Below are 26,326 nucleotides of genomic sequence, written 5' to 3' on the forward strand. Positions count from 1 at the left end.
GCGGGTGTTGCCGTGGGTCGGGAGAGCCGAGGGAAGGCATGTGGGGAGCAGGCGGGTGTTGCCGTGGGTCGGGAGAGCCGAGGGAAGGCATGTGGGGAGCAGGCGGGTGTTGCCGTGGGTCGGGAGAGCCGAGGGAAGGCATGTGGGGAGCAGGCGGGTGTTGCCGTGGGTCGGGAGAGCCGAGGGAAGGCATGTGGGGAGCAGGCGGGTGTTGGCGTGGGTCGGCAGAGCTGAGGGAAGGCATGTGGGGAGCAGGCGGGTGTTGCCGTGGGACGGCAGAGCTGAGGGAAGGCATGTGGGGAGCAGGCGGGTGTTGCCGTGGGACGGGAGAGCCGAGGGAAGGCATGTGGGGAGCAGGCGGGTGTTGCCGTGGGTCGGGAGAGCCGAGGGAAGGCATGTGGGGAGCAGGCGGGTGTTACCGTGGGACGGGAGAGCCGAGGGAAGGCATGTGGGGAGCAGGCGGGTGTTGCCGTGGGACGGCAGAGCCGAGGGAAGGCATGTGGGGAGCAGGCGGGTGTTACCGTGGGACGGGAGAGCCGAGGGAAGGCATGTGGGGAGCAGGCGGGTGTTGGCGTGGGTCGGCAGAGCTGAGGGAAGGCATGTGGGGAGCAGGCGGGTGTTGCCGTGGGACGGGAGAGCCGAGGGAAGGCATGTCGGGAGCAGGCGGGTGTTGCCGTGGGACGGGAGAGCCGAGGGAAGGCATGTGGGGAGCAGGCGGGTGTTGGCGTGGGACGGCAGAGCTGAGGGAAGGCATGTGGGGAGCAGGCGGGTGTTGGCGTGGGTCGGCAGAGCCGAGGGAAGGCATGTGGGGAGCAGGCGGGTGTTGCCGTGGGTCGGGAGAGCCGAGGGAAGGCATGTGGGGAGCAGGCGGGTGTTGCCGTGGGACGGGAGAGCCGAGGGAAGGCATGTGGGGAGCAGGCGGGTGTTGGTGTGGGACGGCAGAGCTGAGGGAAGGCATGTGGGGAGCAGGCGGGTGTTGGCGTGGGACGGCAGAGCTGAGGGAAGGCATGTGGGGAGCAGGCGGGTGTTGGCGTGGGTCGGCAGAGCTGAGGGAAGGCATGTGGGGAGCAGGCGGGTGTTGGCGTGGGTCGGCAGAGCCGAGGGAAGGCATGTGGGGAGCAGGCGGGTGTTGCCGTGGGTCGGGAGAGCCGAGGGAAGGCATGTGGGGAGCAGGCGGGTGTTGCCGTGGGACGGGAGAGCCGAGGGAAGGCATGTGGGGAGCAGGCGGGTGTTGCCGTGGGACGGGAGAGCCGAGGGAAGGCATGTGGGGAGCAGGCGGGTGTTGCCGTGGGTCGGCAGAGCTGAGGGAAGGCATGTGGGGAGCAGGCGGGTGTTGCCGTGGGACGGGAGAGCCGAGGGAAGGCATGTGGGGAGCAGGCGGGTGTTGCCGTGGGTCGGGAGAGCCGAGGGAAGGCATGTGGGGAGCAGGCGGGTGTTGGCGTGGGTCGGCAGAGCTGAGGGAAGGCATGTCGGGAGCAGGCGGGTGTTGCCGTGGGTCGGCAGAGCTGAGGGAAGGCATGTGGGGAGCAGGCGGGTGTTGGCGTGGGTCGGGAGAGCCGAGGGAAGGCATGTGGGGAGCAGGCGGGTGTTGGTGTGGGACGGCAGAGCCGAGGGAAGGCATGTGGGGAGCAGGCGGGTGTTGCCGTGGGTCGGGAGAGCCGAGGGAAGGCATGTGGGGAGCAGGCGGGTGTTGGCGTGGGTCGGCAGAGCTGAGGGAAGGCATGTGGGGAGCAGGCGGGTGTTGGCGTGGGTCGGCAGAGCCGAGGGAAGGCATGTGGGGAGCAGGCGGGTGTTGGCGTGGGTCGGCAGAGCCGAGGGAAGGCATGTGGGGAGCAGGCGGGTGTTGGCGTGGGTCGGGAGAGCCGAGGGAAGGCATGTGGGGAGCAGGCGGGTGTTGGCGTGGGTCGGCAGAGCTGAGGGAAGGCATGTGGGGAGCAGGCGGGTGTTGCCGTGGGTCGGGAGAGCCGAGGGAAGGCATGTGGGGAGCAGGCGGGTGTTGGCGTGGGTCGGCAGAGCCGAGGGAAGGCATGTGGGGAGCAGGCGGGTGTTGCCGTGGGTCGGGAGAGCCGAGGGAAGGCATGTGGGGAGCAGGCGGGTGTTGGCGTGGGTCGGCAGAGCTGAGGGAAGGCATGTGAACGTAAGGACAGCCAGTCTGGGTCAGACCCACGGTCCATCTAGCCCAGTGTCCCGTTTTCCAATAGTGGCCAGTGTGCCCCTGAGGAACTGAACAGAACAGGAATTGTCAAGTAATCACTCCTCAGTTGCCCATTCCCAGCCTCCCTCAAAGGCCAGGGACACCATCCCTACCTAGTGAGGGAGCTAACCTCCATGAATCTATCCAACTCTTTCTTGAACTGTTAGGGTGTGTCTGAACTACATGGCTCCAGCGATGGAGCCATGTAGATTAGGCTGATCGGCAAAGGGAACGAAGCCGCGATTTAAATAATCGCGGCTTCATCTAAATTTAAATGGCTGCCGCGCTGAGCCAACAAACAGCTAATTAGCTGTTTTTCGGCTCAGCGCGCTAGTCTGGACGCTCCCGTGCCGACCTGAAAGCCCTTTATCGCCCTCCCCGTTATGCCTCGTAGGATGAGGTTTACTGGGGAGGTCGATAAAGGGCTTTCAGGTCGGCGCAGGAGCGTCCAGACTAGCACGGTGAGCCAACAAACAGCTGATCAGCTGTTTGTCGGCTCAGCGTGGCAGCCATTTAAATTTAAATGAATCCACAATTATTTAAATCGTTGCTTCATTTCCCTTTGCCGAACAAACAAATCTACATGGCTCGTCGACGGAGCCATGTTGTTTAGACATACCCTTAGGGTGTGTCTAGACTACTGAGTTTTGTCGACAAAGCAGCTTGCTTTGTCGACAGAACTGAATGTGTCTAGACGCTCTATGTCGATAGAAGTTTTGTCGACAGTATCTGTTGACAAAACTTCCGTCGACAAAACCCTGTAGTCTAGACGTACCCTTACAGTCCTGGTCTGCACAACATCCTCTGGCAAGGAGTTCCACAGGTTGACTGTGTGCTGCATGAAGAAAAACTTCCTTTGGTTTGTTTTAAACCTGCTACCTAATCATTTCACTTAGGCCGTGTCCAGACTCAGGGGTTTTTTCAGGAAAAGTAGCCTTTTCCCGAAAAAACTTCCCCTGCGTCCAGACTCAAGCCGCGTGCTTTCGAAATTATTTCGAAAGAACGCGGCTTTTCTTTCGATGGCGGTAAACCTCGTTTCACGAGGAAGAACGCCTTCTTTCGAAAGTTCCTCTTTCGAAAGAAGGCGTTCTTCAATGTAAAGAGGCCGTCTTCGAAAGAGAGCATCCAGACTCGCTGGGTGCTCTCTTTCGAAAAAGCGGATTTCTCTTTCGAAAGATCCGCCTGCAGTCTAGACGCGATCTTTTGAAAGAGGCTCTTTCGAAAGAAGCCTGCAGTCTAGACATAGCCTTAGTGACCCCTAGTTCTTGTGTTATGGGAACCTGTAAATAACTTTTCCTTATTCACTTTTTCCACGTCAGTCACGATTTTTTAGAACTCAATCATATCCCCCTTTAGTCTCCTCTTCTGTAAGCTGAAAAGCCCAGTCTTTTTAATCTCTCTTCATATGGGACCTGTTCCAAACCCCTCAGCATTTTTGTTGCCTTTCTCTGAAGCTTTCCCAATGCCCACAGATCTTTTATGAGAGGAGGTGACCACATCTGTACGCAGTATTCAAGATGTGGGCGTCCCAAGGTTTTCTCTAGAGGCAATAAGAGATTCTCTGTCTTGTTCTCTGTCCCTTTTTCAATGATTCCCAACCTTCTGTTTGCTTGTTGGACTGCCGCTGCACACTGCGTGGATGTTTTCAGGGTGGTTCCAAGAGCTCTCTCGAGTAGTTGTAGCTAAATTAGTCCCCATCAGATTGTACGTATTGTTGGGATTCTGTTTTCCATTTCCATTTCCACTTTACATTTATGAACATTAAATTTCATTTGCCATTTTGTTGCTCAATCACTTAGTTCGGTGAGATCTTTTTGAAGCTCTTCACAGGCTGCTTTGGTCTTAACTCTCTTCAGCAGTTTGGGATCATCTGCAAATGTTGCCACCTCACTGTTTGCCCCTTTCTCCAGATCATGTTTAAATAGGTTGACTAGGATGGGTCCCAGGACAGATCCTTGGGGGACCCCACTAGTTACCACTCTCCACTGGCAAAACTGACCATTTATTCCTACCCTTTGTGTCCTGTCTTTTAACCAGTTACCAATCCACGAAGGGACCTTCCCTCCTATCCCACAACTTACTTTACTTAAGAGCCTTTGGTGAGGGACCTTGTCAAAGGCTTTCTGGAAATCTAAGTACAGTAGATCCACTGGATCCCCCTTGTCCACGTGTGTGTTGACCCCCTCAAAGAACTCTAGGGGTACATCTACACTAGCCCCCTAGTTCAAACTAGGGAGGCTAATGAGGGCGACCGAAATTGCAAATGAAGCGCGGGATTTAAATATCCCGTGCTTCATTAGCATGTTCCCCGGCGGTCGCCATTTTGGAAACTGACTAGCCTGGAGTAACTGCCCGCGTCTACACACGGCAGTGAAACGGGACTTTGAAGTAAACCCCTTAACTCGAATTAGCTGTTAAACCTCATTCCACGAGGAGTAACAGCTAATTCGAGTTAAGGGGTTAACTTCGAACTCCCGTTTCATTGCTGCAGGTAGACGCGGGCACTTATTCTGGGCTAGTCAGTTTCCAAAATGACGACCGCCGGGGAACATGCTAATGAAGCACGGAATATTTAAATCCCGCGCTTCATTTGCAATTTCGGTCACCCTCATTAGCCTCCCTAGTTTGAACTAGGGGGCTAGTGTAGATATACCCCAGGAGATTAGTAAGGGATGATTTCCCTTTTCAGAAACAATGTTGACATTTCCCCCAACAAATTATGTTCATCCATGTGTCTGACAATTTTATTCTTTACTATTGTTTCAACTAATTTGCCCGGTACTGACGTCAGACTTACCGGTCTGTAATTGCCAGGATCGCCTCTAGAGCCCTTTTTAAATATTAGTGTCACGTTAGCTATCTTTGAATCATTAGGTACGGAAGCTGATTTAAAAGACAGGTTACAAACCACAGTTAATAGTTCAGCAATTTCCCATGGCTGTGTCTACACTGGCACCCTTTTCCGTAAAAGGGATGCTAATGAGACAAGTCGGAATTGCAAATTCCGCGGGGGATTTAAATATCCCCCGCGGCATTTGCATGAACATGGCTGCCACTTTTTTCCGGCTCGGGGCTTTGCCGGAGAAAAGCGCCAGTCTAGACGGGTTCTTTCGGAAAATAAAGCCTTTTCTGGAAGATCCCTGATTCCTGATTTTAAGATGTAGACACAGCCCATGGGAGTTCTCTCAGAACTCTTGGGTGAATGCCAAAACCTCCTCTAATGACACCTCAGTCTGGGACAATTCCTCAGATTTGTGACCAAAAAAGAATGGCTCGGGTTTGCGAATTTCCCTCGTCTCCTCAGCTGTGAAGACCGAAGCAAAGAATTCCTTGAGCTTCTCCACAATGACTGTACCGTCTTTGAGTGCCCCTTTGGCCATGTGGGGGCTAGGTGTGGGTTGGCGTGGGATGGGAGGACTGAGGGAAGGCGTGTGGGGGCAGGCGCACCATGGACAGGTGGGGTAGGGGTCAGCGAGCGGGCATTGGGCCATGCTGTTTGGACAGCAGGTCTACGTTCCCTGGAGCAGTGTTACCTTTTCCTCCTCTGATCTCTCATTTGACTATTGAGCCAAGTCTGTGGATCCTGGCTTCTCCCCTCCCCACTGCACCCCGCCCCAGCAGCCCGTCTGCCCCCTGCCTGCTCACCCATCCCGCTGGGCCTCCTTCTTCTCCAGGTCTTGGATGACATCCAGCAGCACCTTGATGGTTTGTTGGCTGGTCTCCAGCACCCCTTCCAGGGACTGCAGCTGTGACTGGAGATCTCCCATTTCCCTGGGCCGCACACCCACGTGTCCCTGAGATGCTAGGAAATGCTCATCCCCCTTGGACAAACCCACTTGCCCTTTGGCTGCAGCCACCAGCTGCAGAAGGTCTTGAACCTGGTGCAGAGTCTCCTGCTGCTTGGCCGTCAGACAGGGCTCTCCGAGCGGCTCGCTGCTCCAGGGGGCCCCAGGAGTGCGGGTGAGTTGCTGTGTCGTTGGGGGGGGCCTCAGACTGGATGTGGAGATCGGTGGCGGAGGCTCTTCCAAGCCCATGCGGCCATGCCTGGTCTGGGTGGCCATTAGCCGGCTGCAGCCGCTGGGACCTGCAGCCCCCGGCTTGGCCTGCCTGCTGCTGGGAGCTTGGTGGTTGAGGGAGGCTGACGTCTTCTCCAGCTGAGTGGCTGTAGAGCTGGCCTGGCTCGGTGGTGGCAGGACTGTGCTGGGGCTGTGGTGTGAAGGCAGGCAGCTGGAGCTGCACCAGGAGCGCTGCTGGGAGGGCCCCGGGGCTGGCGGGCTGAGCCCCAGGCTGCCTGCCAGCACAAGGTGCTGCTGGCTGGTAGGAGCAGGCTGGGATGGCAGGGCCTGCTCAGACTGGCTCCTGCTCAGAGGCCGTGGCTCTGCGGGTGGCCCTGGCGGCCCACATGGCACAGAGGGAGGGCGCAGGGGGCCGGGGCCGTCCGTGGGGCTCCCGCAGTTCCTGGGAGGCAGAGGGGGCTGAGAGGAGCTGGGCCCCGGGGCGCAGCCTGGGCGCTGGGAGGTATAGTTGGCAGCAGTGCACCTGATGGGCCCTGGATACGGTGGGCAAGGAGGCAGCCCATGGCACGAAGTGGCGTTTGGCTTGGGGCCTGGCTGCCCCTCTCTGCTGGTGTGTGGGGCGAGGGGGGAGGTAGGGAGGAGGTTGTGTGCACAAAGGCTGGCGAGCTCCCTGCTGGCTCTGGCACAGGTGCGATGTGCCTCGCTCCTGCCGGGCTCCTGGGCCAAGGCTCTGGGGCTCTTGCTGCAGAAGCGGGGGGCTGGGAGCTGCTTCTGGAGGCTGGGGGACGTCTGAATGGCCGTGCTCAGACACTCGGTGATGGGCCTGGCCTGGGGCCAGCAGCGCTGGGTGTCCGAGGCACAGTTGGCCAGCCGCTCCGGGGAGTCGCTGGGGGGCGGGGAGGCACATGGGGTGCTGGTGTCAGGGGTGGCTGCTGGCTCCGGGAGGGCGCCATCCACCAGGTCCTTGAAGCGCACCTGCTGGGGGCGGAGGCGCAGGCGGCGGGGGCGGGGCTCGCTGCTGGGCGAGTCGCGGTTGAGCAGCACTGAGCGCACGGTCCTGGCTTGCTCCTGGTGGCCGTCACTGCTGCGAGCCAGGCGGGGGCTGGTCTCCTTGCTGACCATCCCGCCCTGCCTCAGGCCCCTGGCACCGCGCTTCTGCTCTTCCGGCCTGCAGCTGGGCGCCCTGCAGGACCTGGCCGCAGGATCATGTCCCCGCCGGGGCCCCCTGCCGACGGCCGCCCAGGGCTTGGCCAGCGCCGCTGCCCGTGGGGCTTACTGCCGGGACGTCCAATGGGGAGGCTTCTCAGCATCCTGGCCCCACCGTGCCTTCTGGCCTTCGCCCTACAGCTTCTGCCAGCGCGCACGAGCACTGCTGGCCATGGCTAGCCCTGAGCCCGGCCTGCAGCCCATTCTCCTGGCTGCCTTTCCTTTTGCTTCTTAGTCACCCCCAGGGCTGGCCCCCTGGGGGCAGGATGGCAGCAGGCCCCGTCCTGGCTCATGGCCCCGGCACGCCCTTGGACCTGCAGACAGAGAGAGACGCGTGAGCAAGGAGCCAGCCTGGGAGTGGCAGCGCATCCGTCTCCGCTCCCCTTCCCTCCCAAGGCCAGGCGATCCCAGCACACGGCCCCTCTCGGGCCTCGCGCTCTGTGTCTGAGCACGGCCTCCAGATCACAGCCCAGAGAGACGAGCTCTGATCTCCGGCGCTGCCTCTTCAAGAAGGGAGACGGCGCCCTCGGGGAAACGCCCGAGTCACAGCTCCCCCGAGCCAGAGACTTCAGAATAGCTCGGCCACGCGGGGGCTAGTACACCCGGCTCTGTGCAGGGAGACCGGCTGTGCCAGGGAGCCAGCTGCACATGGGCAGTGGTGGGTGGGGTCCTGGCTCCCCGCAGGGCAGAAAGTCGCCTCGCACTAAAAATACTGAATGGGCCACCGAGAACGTGCATCAGCCCCGAGGCAGGGCCCTTCTCCCCGCCCACTGGCAGCAGCACTGGCAGCTCAGCTCCAGCCCGAGGGCTGTGGCTGGGCCCCTCTTGAACACAGAGAGGCAGCCTGCGGGCACCGCGCCGCCCTGCATGAGACTGCGTGGAGTGCAAGGCGTCCAGCCCCTGCGACAGGAGTGGAGAGCGGGGGCGACAGGCGCTGCGGACGGTGGGAGATAGGAATGGAAAGAGAACGGGGGCGACAGGCGCTGGGGCCGGTGGGAGATAGGAATGGAAAGAGAACGGGGGCGACAGGCGCTGGGGCCGGTGGGAGATAGGAATGGAAAGAGAACGGGGGCGACAGGCGCTGGGGCCGGTGGGCGATAGGAATGGAAAGAGAACGGGGGTGACAGGCGCTGGGGCCGGTGGGAGACAGGAATGGAAAGAGAACGGGGGCGACAGGCGCTGGGGCCGGTGGAAGACAGGAATGGAAAGAGAGCGGGGGCGACAGGCGCTGAGGCCACTGGGAGACAGGAATGGAAAGAGAGCGGGGGCGACAGGCGCTGGGGCCGGTGGGAGACAGGAATGGAAAGAGAACGGGGGCGACAGGCGCTGGGGCCGGTGGGAGACAGGAATGGAAAGAGAGCGGGGGCGACAGGCGCTGGGGCCACTGGGAGACAGGAATGGAAAGAGAACGGGGGCGACAGGCGCTGGGGCCAATGGGAGACAGGAATGGAGAGCCGATGGGAGACAGTCGCCCCCGCTCTCCATTCCTGTCTCCCGCCGGTCGCCCCAGCTCTCCATTCCTGTCTCCCACCAGCCCCAGCGCCTTTCGCCCCCGCTCTCTTTCCATTCCTGTCTCCCACCAGCCCCAGCGCCTTTCGCCCCCGCTCTCTTTCCATTCCTGTCTCCCACCAGCCCCAGCGCCTTTCGCCCCCGCTCTCTTTCCATTCCTGTCTTCCACCAGTGCCCGTCGCCCCCGCTCTCTTTCCATTCCTGTCTCCCACCAGCGCCTGTCGCCCCCGCTCTCTTTCCATTCCTGTCTCCCACCAGCGCCTGTCGCCCCCGCTCTCTTTCCATTCCTGTCTCCCACCAGCGCCTGTCGCCCCCGCTCTCTTTCCATTCCTGTCTCCCACCAGCGCCTGTCGCCCCCGCTCTCTTTCCATTCCTGTCTCCCACCAGCGCCTGTCGCCCCCGCTCTCTTTCCATTCCTGTCTCCCACCAGCGCCTGTCGCCCCCGCTCTCTTTCCATTCCTGTCTCCCACCAGCGCCTGTCGCCCCCGCTCTCTTTCCATTCCTGTCTCCCACCAGCGCCGGTCGCCCCCGCTCTCTTTCCATTCCTGTCTCCCACCAGCGCCTGTTGCCCCCGCTCTCTTTCCATTCCTGTCTTCCACCAGCGCCTGTCGCCCCTTCTCTCTTTCCATTCCTGTCTCCCACCAGCGCCTGTCGCCCCCGCTCTCTTTCCATTCCTGTCTTCCACCAGCGCCTGTCGCCCCCGCTCTCTTTCCATTCCTGTCTTCCACCAGCGCCTGTCGCCCCCGCTCTCTTTCCATTCCTGTCTTCCACCAGCGCCTGTCGCCCCCGCTCTCTTTCCATTCCTGTCTCCCACCAGCGCCTGTCGCCCCCGCTCTCTTTCCATTCCTGTCTTCCACCAGCGCCTGTCGCCCCCGCTCTCTTTCCATTCCTGTCTCCCACCAGCGCCTGTCGCCCCCGCTCTCTTTCCATTCCTGTCTCCCACCAGCGCCTGTCGCCCCCGCTCTCTTTCCATTCCTGTCTTCCACCAGCGCCTGTCGCCCCCGCTCTCTTTCCATTCCTGTCTTCCACCAGCGCCTGTCGCCCCCGCTCTCTTTCCATTCCTGTCTCCCACCAGCGCCTGTCGCCCCCGCTCTCTTTCCATTCCTGTCTCCCACCAGCGCCTGTCGCCCCCGCTCTCTTTCCATTCCTGTCTCCCACCAGTGCCCGTCGCCCCCGCTCTCTTTCCATTCCTGTCTCCCACCAGCGCCTGTCGCCCCCGCTCTCTTTCCATTCCTGTCTCCCACCAGCGCTTGTCGCCCCCGCTCTCTTTCCATTCCTGTCTTCCACCAGCGCCTGTCGCCCCCGCTCTCTTTCCATTCCTGTCTTCCACCAGCGCCTGTGGCCCCCGCTCTCTTTCCATTCCTGTCTCCCACCAGCGCCTGTCGCCCCCGCTCTCTTTCCATTCCTGTCTCCCACCAGCGCCTGTCGCCCCCGCTCTCTTTCCATTCCTGTCTCCCACCAGCGCCTGTCGCCCCCGCTCTCTTTCCATTCCTGTCTCCCACCAGCGCCTGTCGCCCCTGCTCTCTTTCCATTCCTGTCTCCCACCAGCGCCTGTGGCCCCCGCTCTCTTTCCATTCCTGTCTCCCACCAGCGCCTGTGGCCCCCGCTCTCTTTCCATTCCTGTCTCCCACCAGTGTCCGTCGCCCCCGCTCTCTTTCCATTCCTGTCTTCCACCAGCGCCTGTCGCCCCCGCTCTCTTTCCATTCCTGTCTTCCACCAGCGCCTGTTGCCCCCGCTCTCTTTCCATTCCTGTCTTCCACCAGCACCTGTGGCCCCCGCTCTCTTTCCATTCCTGTCTCCCACCAGCCCCTGTCGCCCCCGCTCTCTTTCCATTCCTGTCTCCCACCAGCGCCTGTTGCCCCCGCTCTCTTTCCATTCCTGTCTCCCACCAGCCCCTGTCGCCCCTGCTCTCTTTCCATTCCTGTCTCCCACCAGCGCCTGTCGCCCCCGCTCTCTTTCCATTCCTGTCTCCCACCAGCCCCTGTCGCCCCTGCTCTCTTTCCATTCCTGTCTTCCACCAGCGCCTGTTGCCCCCGCTCTCTTTCCATTCCTGTCTCCCACCAGCCCCTGTCGCCCCCGCTCTCTTTCCATTCCTGTCTCCCACCAGCGCCTGTCGCCCCCGCTCTCTTTCCATTCCTGTCTCCCACCAGCGCCTGTCGCCCCCGCTCTCTTTCCATTCCTGTCTCCCACCAGCGCCTGTGGCCCCCGCTCTCTTTCCATTCCTGTCTCCCACCAGCCCCTGTCGCCCCCGCTGTCTTTCCATTCCTGTCTTCCACCAGCGCCTGTGGCCCCCGCTCTCTTTCCATTCCTGTCTCCCACCAGCGCTTGTCGCCCCCGCTCTCTTTCCATTCCTGTCTCCCACCAGCCCCTGTCGCCCCCGCTCTCTTTCCATTCCTGTCTCCCACCAGCGCCTGTCGCCCCCGCTCTCTTTCCATTCCTGTCTCCCACCAGCGCCTGTCGCCCCCGCTCTCTTTCCATTCCTGTCTTCCACCAGCGCCTGTCGCCCCCGCTCTCTTTCCATTCCTGTCTCCCACCAGCGCCTGTCGCCCCCGCTCTCTTTCCATTCCTGTCTTCCACCAGCGCCTGTCGCCCCCGCTCTCTTTCCATTCCTGTCTTCCACCAGCGCCTGTCGCCCCCGCTCTCTTTCCATTCCTGTCTTCCACCAGCGCTTGTCGCCCCCGCTCTCTTTCCATTCCTGTCTCCCACCAGCGCCTGTCGCCCCTGCTCTCTTTCCATTCCTGTCTTCCACCAGCGCCTGTGGCCCCCGCTCTCTTTCCATTCCTGTCTCCCACCAGCGCCTGTCGCCCCCGCTCTCTTTCCATTCCTGTCTCCCACCAGCGCCTGTCGCCCCTGCTCTCTTTCCATTCCTGTCTCCCACCAGCGCCTGTCGCCCCTGCTCTCTTTCCATTCCTGTCTCCCACCAGCGCCTGTGGCCCCCGCTCTCTTTCCATTCCTGTCTCCCACCAGTGCCCGTCGCCCCCGCTCTCTTTCCATTCCTGTCTTCCACCAGTGCCCGTCGCCCCCGCTCTCTTTCCATTCCTGTCTTCCACCAGCGCCTGTTGCCCCCGCTCTCTTTCCATTCCTGTCTTCCACCAGCACCTGTGGCCCCCGCTCTCTTTCCATTCCTGTCTCCCACCAGCCCCTGTCGCCCCCGCTCTCTTTCCATTCCTGTCTCCCACCAGCACCTGTTGCCCCCGCTCTCTTTCCATTCCTGTCTCCCACCAGCGCCTGTCGCCCCCGCTCTCTTTCCATTCCTGTCTCCCACCAGCCCCTGTCGCCCCTGCTCTCTTTCCATTCCTGTCTTCCACCAGCGCCTGTTGCCCCCGCTCTCTTTCCATTCCTGTCTCCCACCAGCGCCTGTCGCCCCCCGCTCTCTTTCCATTCCTGTCTTCCACCAGCGCCTGTTGCCCCCGCTGTCTTTCCATTCCTGTCTTCCACCAGCGCCTGTGGCCCCCGCTCTCTTTCCATTCCTGTCTCCCACCAGCGCTTGTCGCCCCCGCTCTCTTTCCATTCCTGTCTCCCACCAGCCCCTGTCGCCCCCGCTCTCTTTCCATTCCTGTCTCCCACCAGCACCTGTTGCCCCCGCTCTCTTTCCATTCCTGTCTCCCACCAGCGCCTGTCGCCCCCGCTCTCTTTCCATTCCTGTCTCCCACCAGCCCCTGTCGCCCCCGCTCTCTTTCCATTCCTGTCTTCAACCAGCGCCTGTGGCCCCCGCTCTCTTTCCATTCCTGTCTCCCACCAGTGCCCGTCGCCCCCGCTCTCTTTCCATTCCTGTCTTCCACCAGTGCCCGTCGCCCCCGCTCTCTTTCCATTCCTGTCTCCCACCAGCGCCTGTGGCCCCCGCTCTCTTTCCATTCCTGTCTTCCACCAGCGCCTGTTGCCCCCGCTCTCTTTCCATTCCTGTCTCCCACCAGCGCCTGTCGCCCCCGCTCTCTTTCCATTCCTGTCTTCCACCAGCCCCTGTCGCCCCCGCTCTCTTTCCATTCCTGTCTCCCACCAGCGCCTGTGGCCCCCGCTCTCTTTCCATTCCTGTCTTCCACCAGCGCCTGTTGCCCCCGCTCTCTTTCCATTCCTGTCTCCCACCAGCGCCTGTCGCCCCCGCTCTCTTTCCATTCCTGTCTTCCACCAGCCCCTGTCGCCCCCGCTCTCTTTCCATTCCTGTCTCCCACCAGCGCCTGTGGCCCCCGCTCTCTTTCCATTCCTGTCTCCCACCAGCGCCTGTCGCCCCCGCTCTCTTTCCATTCCTGTCTCCCACCAGCCTCTGTCGCCCCCGCTCTCTTTCCATTCCTGTCTCCCACCAGCGCCTGTGGCCCCCGCTCTCTTTCCATTCCTGTCTCCCACCAGCGCCTGTCGCCCCCGCTCTTTCCATTCCTGTCTCCCACCAGCGCCTGTGGCCCCCGCTCACTTTCCATTCCTGTCTCCCACCAGCCCCTGTCGCCCCTGCTCTCTTTCCATTCCTGTCTCCCACCAGCGCCTGTGGCCCCCGCTCTCTTTCCATTCCTGTCTTCCACCAGCGCCTGTGGCCCCCGCTCTCTTTCCATTCCTGTCTTCCACCAGCGCCTGTGGCCCCCGCTCTCTTTCCATTCCTGTCTCCCACCAGCGCCTGTCGCCCCCGCTCTCTTTCCATTCCTGTCTCCCACCAGCGCCTGTCGCCCCCGCTCTCTTTCCATTCCTGTCTCCCACCAGCGCCTGTCGCCCCCGCTCTCTTTCCATTCCTGTCTCCCACCAGCGCCTGTGGCCCCCGCTCTCTTTCCATTCCTGTCTCCCACCAGCCCCTGTCGCCCCCGCTGTCTTTCCATTCCTGTCTTCCACCAGCGCCTGTGGCCCCCGCTCTCTTTCCATTCCTGTCTCCCACCAGCGCTTGTCGCCCCCGCTCTCTTTCCATTCCTGTCTCCCACCAGCCCCTGTCGCCCCCGCTCTCTTTCCATTCCTGTCTCCCACCAGCGCCTGTGGCCCCCGCTCTCTTTCCATTCCTGTCTCCCACCAGCGCTTGTCGCCCCCGCTCTCTTTCCATTCCTGTCTCCCACCAGCGCCTGTCGCCCCCGCTCTCTTTCCATTCCTGTCTTCCACCAGCGCCTGTCGCCCCCGCTCTCTTTCCATTCCTGTCTCCCACCAGCGCTTGTCGCCCCCGCTCTCTTTCCATTCCTGTCTTCCACCAGCGCCTGTTGCCCCCGCTCTCTTTCCATTCCTGTCTCCCACCAGCGCCTGTGGCCCCCGCTCTCTTTCCATTCCTGTCTCCCACCAGCGCCTGTGGCCCCCGCTCTCTTTCCATTCCTGTCTCCCACCAGCGCCTGTTGCCCCCGCTCTCTTTCCATTCCTGTCTTCCACCAGCACCTGTGGCCCCCGCTCTCTTTCCATTCCTGTCTCCCACCAGCGCCTGTGGCCCCCGCTCTCTTTCCATTCCTGTCTCCCACCAGCGCCTGTCGCCCCTGCTCTCTTTCCATTCCTGTCTTCCACCAGCGCCTGTCGCCCCCGCTCTCTTTCCATTCCTGTCTTCCACCAGCGCCTGTTGCCCCCGCTCTCTTTCCATTCCTGTCTCCCACCAGCGCCTGTCGCCCCCGCTCTCTTTCCATTCCTGTCTCCCACCAGCGCCGGTCGCCCCTGCTCTCTTTCCATTCCTGTCTTCCACCAGCGCCTGTTGCCCCCGCTCTCTTTCCATTCCTGTCTCCCACCAGCGCCTGTCGCCCCCGCTCTCTTTCCATTCCTGTCTCCCACCAGCGCCGGTCGCCCCTGCTCTCTTTCCATTCCTGTCTCCCACCAGCGCCTGTGGCCCCCGCTCTCTTTCCATTCCTGTCTCCCACCAGCGCCTGTCGCCCCCGCTCTCTTTCCATTCCTGTCTCCCACCAGCGCCTGTTGCCCCCGCTCTCTTTCCATTCCTGTCTCCCACCAGCGCCTGTCGCCCCCGCTCTCTTTCCATTCCTGTCTCCCACCAGCGCCTGTCGCCCCCGCTCTCTTTCCATTCCTGTCTCCCACCAGTGCCCGTCGCCCCCGCTCTCTTTCCATTCCTGTCTCCCACCAGCGCCTGTCGCCCCCGCTGTCTTTCCATTCCTGTCTCCCACCCGCGCCTGTCGCCCCCGCTGTCTTTCCATTCCTGTCTCCCACCAGCGCCTGTGGCCCCCGCTCTCTTTCCATTCCTGTCTCCCACCAGCGCCTGTCGCCCCCGCTCTCTTTCCATTCCTGTCTTCCACCAGCGCCTGTCGCCCCCGCTCTCTTTCCATTCCTGTCTTCCACCAGCGCCTGTGGCCCCCGCTCTCTTTCCATTCCTGTCTCCCACCAGCGCCTGTCGCCCCCGCTCTCTTTCCATTCCTGTCTCCCACCAGCGCCTGTCGCCCCCGCTCTCTTTCCATTCCTGTCTTCCACCAGCGCCTGTCGCCCCTGCTCTCTTTCCATTCCTGTCTTCCACCAGCGCCTGTGGCCCCCGCTCTCTTTCCATTCCTGTCTCCCACCAGCGCCTGTCGCCCCCGCTCTCTTTCCATTCCTGTCTCCCACCAGCGCCTGTCGCCCCTGCTCTCTTTCCATTCCTGTCTCCCACCAGCGCCTGTCGCCCCTGCTCTCTTTCCATTCCTGTCTCCCACCAGCGCCCGTCGCCCCCGCTCTCTTTCCATTCCTGTCTCCCACCAGTGCCCGTCGCCCCCGCTCTCTTTCCATTCCTGTCTCCCACCAGTGCCCGTCGCCCCCGCTCTCTTTCCATTCCTGTCTCCCACCAGTGCCCGTCGCCCCCGCTCTCTTTCCATTCCTGTCTTCCACCAGTGCCCGTGGCCCCCGCTCTCTTTCCATTCCTGTCTCCCACCAGCGCCTGTCGCCCCCGCTCTCTTTCCATTCCTGTCTCCCACCAGTGCCCGTCGCCCCCGCTCTCTTTCCATTCCTGTCTCCCACCAGCGCCTGTCGCCCCCGCTCTCTTTCCATTCCTGTCTCCCACCAGCGCCTGTCGCCCCCGCTCTCTTTCCATTCCTGTCTCCCACCAGCGCCTGTCGCCCCCGCTCTCTTTCCATTCCTGTCTCCCACCAGCGCCTGTCGCCCCCGCTCTCTTTCCATTCCTGTCTCCCACCAGCGCCTGTCGCCCCTGCTCTCTTTCCATTCCTGTCTCCCACCAGCGCCTGTCGCCCCCGCTCTCTTTCCATTCCTGTCTCCCACCAGCGCCTGTCGCCCCCGCTCTCTTTCCATTCCTGTCTTCCACCAGCGCCTGTCGCCCCCGCTCTCTTTCCATTCCTGTCTCCCACCAGCGCCTGTCGCCCCCGCTCTCTTTCCATTCCTGTCTCCCACCAGCGCCTGTCGCCCCCGCTCTCTTTCCATTCCTGTCTTCCACCAGCGCCTGTCGCCCCCGCTCTCTTTCCATTCCTGTCTTCCACCAGCGCCTGTCGCCCCCGCTCTCTTTCCATTCCTGTCTCCCACCAGCGCCTGTCGCCCCCGCTCTCTTTCCATTCCTGTCTCCCACCAGCGCCTGTGGCCCCCGCTCTCTTTCCATTCCTGTCTCCCACCAGTGCCCGTCGCCCCCGCTCTCTTTCCATTCCTGTCTCCCACCAGCCCCTGTCGCCCCCGCTCTCTTTCCATTCCTGTCTCCCACCAGCCCCTGTCGCCCCCGCTCTCTTTCCATTCCTGTCTCCCACCAGCGCCTGTCGCCCCCGCTCTCTTTCCATTCCTGTCTCCCACCAGCGCCTGTCGCCCCCGCTCTCTTTCCATTCCTGTCTCCCACCAGCGCCTGTGGCCCCCGCTCTCTTTCCATTCCTGTCTCCCACCAGCCCCTGTCGCCCCCGCTGTCTTTACATTCCTGTCTTCCACCAGCGCCTGTGGCCCCCGCTCTCTTTCCATTCCTGTCTCCCACCAGCGCTTGTCGCCCCCGCTCTCTTTCCATTCCTGTCTCCCACCAGCCCCTGTCGCCCCCGCTCTCTTTCCATTCCTGTCTCCCACCAGCGCCTGTCGCCCCCGCTCTCTTTCCATTCCTGTCTTCCACCAGCGCCTGTCGCCCCCGCTCTCTTTCCATTCCTGTCTCCCACCAGCGCCTGTCGCCCCCGCTCTCTTTCCATTCCTGTCTTCCACCAGCGCCTGTCGCCCCCGCTCTCTTTCCATTCCTGTCTTCCACCAGCGCCTGTCGCCCCCGCTCTCTTTCCATTCCTGTCTTCCACCAGCGCTTGTCGCCCCCGCTCTCTTTCCATTCCTGTCTCCCACCAGCGCCTGTCGCCCCCGCTCTCTTTCCATTCCTCTCTCCCACCAGCCCCTGTCGCCCCTGCTCTCTTTCCATTCCTGTCTCCCACCAGCGCCTGTCGCCCCCGCTCTCTTTCCATTCCTGTCTCCCACCAGCGCCTGTCGCCCCTGCTCTCTTTCCATTCCTGTCTTCCACCAGCGCCTGTGGCCCCCGCTCTCTTTCCATTCCTGTCTCCCACCAGCGCCTGTCGCCCCTGCTCTCTTTCCATTCCTGTCTCCCACCAGCGCCTGTCGCCCCTGCTCTCTTTCCATTCCTGTCTCCCACCAGCGCCTGTGGCCCCCGCTCTCTTTCCATTCCTGTCTCCCACCAGTGCCCGTCGCCCCCGCTCTCTTTCCATTCCTGTCTTCCACCAGTGCCCGTCGCCCCCGCTCTCTTTCCATTCCTGTCTTCCACCAGCGCCTGTTGCCCCCGCTCTCTTTCCATTCCTGTCTTCCACCAGCACCTGTGGCCCCCGCTCTCTTTCCATTCTTGTCTCCCACCAGCCCCTGTCGCCCCCGCTCTCTTTCCATTCCTGTCTCCCACCAGCGCCTGTTGCCCCCGCTCTCTTTCCATTCCTGTCTCCCACCAGCCCCTGTCGCCCCTGCTCTCTTTCCATTCCTGTCTCCCACCAGCGCCTGTTGCCCCCGCTCTCTTTCCATTCCTGTCTCCCACCAGCCCCTGTCGCCCCCGCTCTCTTTCCATTCCTGTCTCCCACCAGCGCCTGTCGCCCCCGCTCTCTTTCCATTCCTGTCTCCCACCAGCGCCTGTCGCCCCCGCTCTTTCCATTCCTGTCTCCCACCAGCGCCTGTGGCCCCCGCTCTCTTTCCATTCCTGTCTCCCACCAGCCCCTGTCGCCCCCGCTGTCTTTCCATTCCTGTCTTCCACCAGCGCCTGTGGCCCCCGCTCTCTTTCCATTCCTGTCTCCCACCAGCGCTTGTCGCCCCCGCTCTCTTTCCATTCCTGTCTCCCACCAGCGCCTGTCCCCCCGCTCTCTTTCCATTCCTGTCTCCCACCAGCGCCTGTCGCCCCCGCTCTCTTTCCATTCCTGTCTCCCACCAGCCCCTGTCGCCCCCGCTCTCTTTCCATTCCTGTCTCCCACCAGCGCCTGTCGCCCCCGCTCTCTTTCCATTCCTGTCTCCCACCAGCCCCAGCGCCTGTCGCCCCCGCTCTCTTTCCATTCCTGTCTCCCACCAGCGCCTGTCGCCCCCGCTCTCTTTCGATTCCTGTCTCCCACCAGCCCCAGCGCCTGTCGCCCCCGCTCTCTTTCCATTCCTGTCTCCCACCAGCGCCTGTCCCCCCGCTCTCTTTCCAGTCCTGTCTCCCACCAGCGCCTGTTGCCCCCGCTCTCTTTTCATTCCTGTCTCCCACCAGCGCCTGTCCCCCCGCTCTCTTTCCATTCCTGTCTCCCACCAGCGCCTGTCGCCCCCGCTCTCTTTCCATTCCTGTCTCCCACCAGCGCCTGTGGCCCCCGCTCTCTTTCCATTCCTGTCTCCCACCAGCGCCTGTCGCCCCCGCTCTCTTTCCATTCCTGTCTCCCACCAGCGCCTGTCGCCCCCGCTCTCTTTCCATTCCTGTCTCCCACCAGCGCCTGTCGCCCCCGCTCTCTTTCCATTCCTGTCTCCCACCAGCGCCTGTGGCCCCCGCTCTCTTTCCATTCCTGTCTCCCACCAGCGCCTGTCGCCCCCGCTCTCTTTCCATTCCTGTCTCCCACCAGCGCCTGTCGCCCCCGCTCTCTTTCCATTCCTGTCTTCCACCAGCACCTGTTGCCCCCGCTCTCTTTCCATTCCTGTCTTCCACCAGCACCTGTGGCCCCCGCTCTCTTTCCATTCCTGTCTCCCACCAGCCCCTGTCGCCCCCGCTCTCTTTCCATTCCTGTCTCCCACCAGCGCCTGTTGCCCCCGCTCTCTTTCCATTCCTGTCTCCCACCAGCCTCTGTCGCCCCTGCTCTCTTTCCATTCCTGTCTCCCACCAGCGCCTGTCGCCCCCGCTCTCTTTCCATTCCTGTCTCCCACCAGCCCCTGTCGCCCCTGCTCTCTTTCCATTCCTGTCTTCCACCAGCGCCTGTTGCCCCCGCTCTCTTTCCATTCCTGTCTCCCACCAGCCCCTGTCGCCCCCGCTCTCTTTCCATTCCTGTCTCCCACCAGCGCCTGTCGCCCCCGCTCTCTTTCCATTCCTGTCTCCCACCAGCGCCTGTCGCCCCCGCTCTTTCCATTCCTGTCTCCCACCAGCGCCTGTGGCCCCCGCTCTCTTTCCATTCCTGTCTCCCACCAGCCCCTGTCGCCCCCGCTGTCTTTCCATTCCTGTCTTCCACCAGCGCCTGTGGCCCCCGCTCTCTTTCCATTCCTGTCTCCCACCAGCGCTTGTCGCCCCCGCTCTCTTTCCATTCCTGTCTCCCACCAGCCCCTGTCGCCCCCGCTCTCTTTCCATTCCTGTCTCCCACCAGCGCCTGTCGCCCCCGCTCTCTTTCCATTCCTGTCTCCCACCAGCCCCAGCGCCTGTCGCCCCCGCTCTCTTTCCATTCCTGTCTCCCACCAGCGCCTGTCGCCCCCGCTCTCTTTCGATTCTTGTCTCCCACCAGCCCCAGCGCCTGTCGCCCCCGCTCTCTTTCCATTCCTGTCTCCCACCAGCGCCTGTCCCCCCGCTCTCTTTCCAGTCCTGTCTCCCACCAGCGCCTGTTGCCCCCGCTCTCTTTTCATTCCTGTCTCCCACCAGCGCCTGTCCCCCCGCTCTCTTTCCATTCCTGTCTTCCACCAGCGCCTGTCCCCCCGCTCTCTTTCCATTCCTGTCTTCCACCAGCGCCTGTCGCCCCCGCTCTCTTTCCATTCCTGTCTCCCACCAGCGCCTGTGGCCCCCGCTCTCTTTCCATTCCTGTCTTCCACCAGCGCCTGTTGCCCCCGCTCTCTTTCCATTCCTGTCTCCCACCAGCGCCTGTCCCCCCGCTCTCTTTCCATTCCTGTCTTCCACCAGCGCCTGTCGCCCCCGCTCTCTTTTCATTCCTGTCTCCCACCAGCGCCTGTCCCCCCGCTCTCTTTCCATTCCTGTCTCCCACCAGCGCCTGTCCCCCCGCTCTCTTTCCATTCCTGTCTTCCACCAGCGCCTGTGGCCCCCGCTCTCTTTTCATTCCTGTCTCCCACCAGCGCCTGTCCCCCCGCTCTCTTTCCATTCCTGTCTTCCACCAGCGCCTGTCGCCCCCGCTCTCTTTTCATTCCTGTCTCCCACCAGCGCCTGTCCCCCCGCTCTCTTTCCATTCCTGTCTTCCACCAGCGCCTGTCGCCCCCGCTCTCTTTTCATTCCTGTCTCCCACCAGCGCCTGTCCCCCCGCTCTCTTTCCATTCCTGTCTCCCACCAGCGCCTGTCCCCCCGCTCTCTTTTCATCCCTGTCTCCCACCAGCGCCTGTCCCCCCGCTCTCTTTCCATTCCTGTCTCCCACCAGCGCCTGTCGCCCCCGCTCTCTTTCCATTCCTGTCTCCCACCAGTGCCTGTTGCCCCCGCTCTCTTTCCATTCCTGTCCCCACCAGCGCCTGTCGCCCCCGCTCTCTTTCCATTCCTGTCTCCCACCAGTGCCCGTCGCCCCCGCTCTCTTTCCATTCCTGTCTCCCACCAGCGCCTGTTGCCCCCGCTCTCTTTCCATTCCTGTCTCCCACCAGCGCCTGTCGCCCCCGCTCTCTTTTCATTCCTGTCTCCCACCAGCGCCGGTCGCCCCCGCTCTCTTTCCATTCCTGTCTCCCACCAGCCCCAGCGCCTGTCGCCCCCGCTCTCTTTCCATTCCTGTCTCCCACCAGCGCCTGTCCCCCCGCTCTCTTTCGATTCCTGTCTCCCACCAGCCCCAGCGCCTGTCGCCCCCGCTCTCTTTCCATTCCTGTCTCCCATCGGCCCCAGCTGGGGCTCCCCGCGGCTGTCCCCGATGCACAGTGCGGCGCTGTGGAAGAGAACTCGCCGAGAGCGACAGCATTGCCGCTGCAGGCAGCGTTGAGCCGCCCCCTTTGCTGGGAGCCAGGCTCCTGGGGCGTGCCAGTTAGTGTCCCTGTGAACAGCCGAGGCTGCAGCTGACAGGGCGAGGATCACAGCAACCGCAAACTCCCCTGCCCCAGGCACACCTGCCTCAGCCCTTCGGCGCACCCCTGCTGGCCAAGGAGGGAATGCCTCCGGCAGCCTGCCCTCTGGCCCTGCTGGGCTCCCGTTCTGCCTCTTCCGGGGAGCTCTCCGCGGAACCGCCGGCCCTGGACCAAGCTGCCCGCTCAGCCGAGTGGCCCAGAGGGAGCGGGCACTGAGAACAAGCGGAGTTCCCAGGCGCTGAGCGAGCTGGAATCCCGAGCCCTCCCACAGCGTCAGCAAACCCGAGCAGCGAGGGAGCTGCCAGGCACCCTGCAGCCTTGGCACCTCCCCCCCAGGACAGACCCCTGCGGAGCCCCACTTGCTCTGCCCGTCCAGCAGGAGTGGGAACCATTAATAGCCGAACAGCTACCCAGCCGGTTACGCGCAGCCAGCCTGCAGCCCCAGTCAGCATTCTGCTCAGCACGCCAGCAGCCAGCCCCGGGCCCAAGACGAGCGGAGCCCTAGTCAGTCTGGGACGTGCCCGGCCCCAGGGACAGCACGGGCTGCAGCGCATGGCAGCTCCCACGACATGCAGGGTGGGAGCAGCAGCAGGAGCCGGCCAGAGCGGGAGTCCAGCCCCGCCCCGAGGCTGCGCCCTAGTGACAGCGAGACCCACCCTCTCCTCCTGCTGCAGAAGGCCAAGGGAGCACAGAACATACGGGCTGCCCTCAGAGCAACCTCACCTGTCAATGGCCGCCTACAGTCCCTGGATCTCCTTGGCATGGCTGGGATGGCTTTTCAGTCAGCTAGAGTGGCAGTGTTTGGCAAGGGGCCCTCGATCCCTCCTGCAGGACTCCTCCTAGACAGCTACTTCCCATCGTGTGTGTGGGAGACTGACTGATCCCTCCTGCGTGGCAGCTTAGGGACCCTCTGCACACTTAATAAGCATCCTCTCTCTGCATCATCTACACGGCTGATGAAGAGACTGCCCAGAGCCGGTCCCAGCAGACCCCTGCGGAGCCCCACTTGTTCTGCCCTCCCAGCAGGACTGGGAACTGTTAATAACTGAACGGTTTTCCAGCCGGTTAGGCACCCACCTTAGAGTAGTCCCACCTAGGTTGTATTTGCCTACTTTATTGATAATATCATGTGAGACCACGTCAAATGCCTTTCTGAAGTCTAGATATCCCACGTCCACCTCTTCTCCCATAGCCACAAGACTCGTTATCCTAGCAAAGAACGCGATCCGATTGGTTTGACAGGATTGGTTCTTTACAAATCCATGCGGGCTGTTCCCTATCACCTTGCCACCTTCCAGGTGTTTTCAGATGAATTCCTTAATTACCTGCTCCGTTATCTTCCCTGGCACAGAGTTAAACTGACTGGTCTGGAGTATCCTGGGTTGTTCTTATTTCCCTTTTTACAGATGGGCGCTAGATTTGCCCTTTTCCAGTCTTCTGGAATCTCTCCTGTCTCCCATGACTTTTCAGAGATGACAGTGAAAGGCTCAGATACCGTCTCTTCCTCCGTCAGTATTGCAGGGTGCATTTCATCAGGCCCTCGTCACATCTAACTTTTCGCAGTAATTTTTAACTTGTTCTTTTTCTATTTTAACTTCTCAACCCACCCCATTTCCACTGGCATTCACTGTGTTAGGCAGCCCATCACCACCAACCCTCTTGGTGAAAACCAGAACAAAGGAGTCATTAAGCACCTCTGCCATTTCCAGGTGTCCTGTTATTCTCTCTTCACTGAGCAATGGGCCTGCCCTGTCTAAGGATGTGACAATGCAGTTACTTTCCTAATCGAGTAGTCAATAAAAAAATCTATCGACTACTCAATTAGTTGCTAAGGATCAGCAGTTACAGAGCTTAGTGGCTTGGACCGGGCCCCAGCATAACCCCTCTCCCCTGCCGCTCTGCCTTAGAGCCAGCGTCCCTTCCAATCCAGAGCGGCAGTGGGGAAGGCTCTGTGGGCTGAGCAGGGACTGAGCCATCCTCGCGTGCTGGCTCCCTTGTAACGCAGAGTGACGAATGAGTCTCGGGACCAGGCACTGCGATGGCGTCTTCGCATCTCTTAACATTGCAGAGCCACAGTGGGGGAGGTGGGAGGGATGTGAGTAGTCAATAGTGCTGATCAGCTCCTGCCTATCGGTTAGTCAACCAGTCGCTTACATCCCTGCCCCGTCCTCAGTCGTCCTCTTGCTCCAGTGTATTTTGTGACAGGGTGTAATGCAGCGGCGCCGGTGTTGGCTCCTGCAGTCCTGGTGTTCACCCAGGTTGCTTTGTTGTGTGTGTGCGATTCTGCTGTCCTGGGCTGTTCCGCAGTGACTCTGGGTGTGCGCGCCGCAGTATCCCCGGGCACTGGCCCACGAAAGCTCATCACCTAATAAACCATCTGGTTAGTCTTTAAAGTGCTACATAGTCCTGTCTTTTGTTTCAGCTGGGACTCAAAGAGTCTCCATTCCCATCACTGGAGCCAACAGCCTTCCTAGGACACGTCACTATTTCAGTTGTAAGTTCATCCCATCTCCCCGGCCTGATGCAAACAATTCTGGCAGCTATAGCCACAGGCCAGTGTGTGTTTTAGTTCAGCTACATGTAAATGTCTGCATCTAGCAACAGGCCCAAGTGCAGGGGTGACTGGATCCCAGTCTGTAGGAACCTATCTGAGGAACAAGTACTTGATGACAGGTTTCCAGTCTACCCAGAAAGGTATGAGATGATCCAATGGCTGGAAGCTGAAGCTAGACATTAGGACAGGAAATAAAATATGACTGTTTAAAAGGGAGGGTGGTTAACCACTGGAATGGTTTGGAATGGGTCCCATATGAAGAGAGACTAAAAAGACTTGGGCTGCGTCTAGACTGGCATGGTTTTCCGGAAATGCTTTTAATGGAAAAGTTTTCCGTTAAAAGCATTTTTGGAACAGAGCGTCTAGATTGGCAGGACAAAAGCACTTTTTGTGGAAAAGCGTCCATGGCCAATCTAGACGCGCTTTTCCGCAAAAAAAAACCCGATTGCCATTTTCGCGATCGGGGCTTTTTTGCAGAAAACCAATCTGAGCTGTCTACACTGGCCCTCTTGCACAAAAGCTTTGCGCAAAAGGGACTTTTGCCCAAACGGGAGCAGCATAGTATTTCCGCAAGAAGCCCTGATTTCTTACAGTAGGAAGTCAGTGCTTTTCCGGAAATTCAAGCGGCCAGTATAGACAGCTGGCAAGTTTTTCCGGAAAAGCGGCTGATTTTCTGGAAAAACTGGCCAGTCTAGACACAACCATGGACTTTTCAACTTAGAAAAAAGGAGAATAAGGGGAAATATGATAGAGGTTGATAAAATCACGATTGGTGTGGATAAAGTGAATTAGGAAAAGTTAAGTACTTATTCCCGCAACATAAGAACTAGGGGTTATCAAATGAAATTAATAGGCAACAGGTTTAAAACAAACCAAAGGAAGTTTTTCTTCACTCAGCGCACAGTCAACCTGTGGAACTCCTTGCCAGAGGATGTGGTGAAGACTAGGACTTGCATAGGGTTAAAAATAGATTCATGGAGGTTAGGTCCGTCAATGGATGTTAGTCAGGCTGGGTAGGAATGGTGTCCCTAGCCTCAGTTTGTCTGGAAATGGGTGACAGGAGAGGGATCGCGTGAGGATTACTTGTGTTTCCTTCCTCGGGGGCACCTGGCACTGGCCACTGTCGGCAGACAGGATATCAGGCTGGATGGACCTTTGTCTGACCCAGTCTGGCCGTTCTTATGTACTTAACATCTTACCAGGGTCATGGCTGTGGTTAACTGACAAGCAGCAGCTCATCAGTGACACGCTGGCTCCCTTCATTACGGGCTCTGCAGTATAAAAGAGCCCCCAGGGAAGCCGGCTCCTGCTGGTCCTAATCCAGGAGAGCCAACTGCGCTGCAGGCGCCGCACTGTATATGAGCTTTATGCTGCAGAGCACGCAGGACGCGTAACTGCTGGGGGTTCAGTGGTTACACGGGTACAGCTGTAAATGACTTTTATAGCCCTCCAGGGGCCTGGACTTGACCTTCCCAGGCTCTTCCCAGTTTCATTATTCTATAACCTAGGAATTCTCCTCATCAGGTCTTAGCTAAGACCCCCCTCTACTCCCCTTCTGGAGAACGCGGGGGCTGTGGCATTCATGGGGGCCGTTATCATTGCTTGTCCAGGCTCAGCGTGAAGTCTCTTCAGGGCAGCGACCATGTGTCATGGTTCCATTGCCCTTCTGTCTTCCAATGCTACCTGCGGTGGCTGTATCAGGCTAGGCCCGTACACTGCTCAGCCAACCCAACTGTGGATCTGACGTGGATATTTACACAGCCCCCATTACTGCGGAATAAGCGACAACCCTCCCCACCCCATAAGCCTGTATGTATTTATCCTAAAGATGCCCTGGCAAGATTGGGAAGTACTAGTATCCCCATTTTACAGATGGGGAACTGAGGTACAGAGAGGCTAAAGAATTTGCCCAAGGCCACACTGGAAGTTGGTGGCAGAGGAGGGGGGTCACACGTAAGTGGATTGTAATTAGGAGCAGTTTGGATGCCAAGGCTTTTATTTCTCCCATCGGTGCAGAAGTAGTTCTGCATCCCACATCCACAAATTAGCCACTGTCGGGGGGTAGCTCTTTGCAGCCTTCCCCAGATGTCAAGAAATAGTGCCCCGCCCTGGTGGCTGGCTCCCAGGCAGAAGTAGCAGTGACCAGCACAGGCCATCCCCCAGAGACTCGGGGACCAGCCTCAGGCAGATGGTCACCAATGGCCACGGGTCTGTTCAGGAAGAGAAGGGACCCCGGGGAGGGGCCCAGCGCTCCAGCCTAGCGCAGTTCTGCAGCAGCTCACCCGTGCTTCCATTTCCCAGAGTCAGACTCAGGAAAATTGAACTGGCCGTGGCCTGAGGGCTGATGTGAGCCCTGGACTGGCATTCACACGCCCCAAACAGCACCGGCCTTCCAGAGCCCTGCTTGTCCGGATCACTCTTCCACAAGCAGAGCCAAAATCTCTACCACTGGCAATGTGCCTTGGCCTGGGAACGGGTGTGCACCTCCGCATGCAGAGCGCCACCGACTGTCCACAGCCAACCTGATGCAGCAACCTGGGAACGGTGTGCACCTTGGCATGTGGAGCGCCTCTGACTGTCCACAGCCAACCTGCTGCAGCAACCTGGGAA

At 60.6% G+C, this 26,326-nt stretch overlaps 2 protein-coding genes across 3 annotated transcripts in view; one reads left to right on the plus strand and one right to left on the minus strand.

Moving 5' to 3' along the window:
- Positions 1-26,326, plus strand: part of LOC102455798 (dedicator of cytokinesis protein 2-like) — a 336,752-nt gene that overhangs the window by 257,169 nt on the left and 53,257 nt on the right. The window lies entirely within an intron of this gene.
- Positions 1-26,326, minus strand: part of LOC142825635 (uncharacterized) — a 71,876-nt gene that overhangs the window by 32,741 nt on the left and 12,809 nt on the right. The window contains exon 2 of the mRNA XM_075917671.1: positions 5,840-7,730. Coding sequence (XP_075773786.1) covers positions 5,840-7,332 — 1,493 coding nt within the window. The 5' untranslated portion in view covers positions 7,333-7,730. The remainder of the gene's footprint in view (positions 1-5,839; positions 7,731-26,326) is intronic.

Source organism: Pelodiscus sinensis, unplaced genomic scaffold (genome assembly GCF_049634645.1).
Source record: "Pelodiscus sinensis isolate JC-2024 unplaced genomic scaffold, ASM4963464v1 ctg107, whole genome shotgun sequence".
NCBI classification, from domain to species: Eukaryota; Metazoa; Chordata; order Testudines; family Trionychidae; genus Pelodiscus; species Pelodiscus sinensis.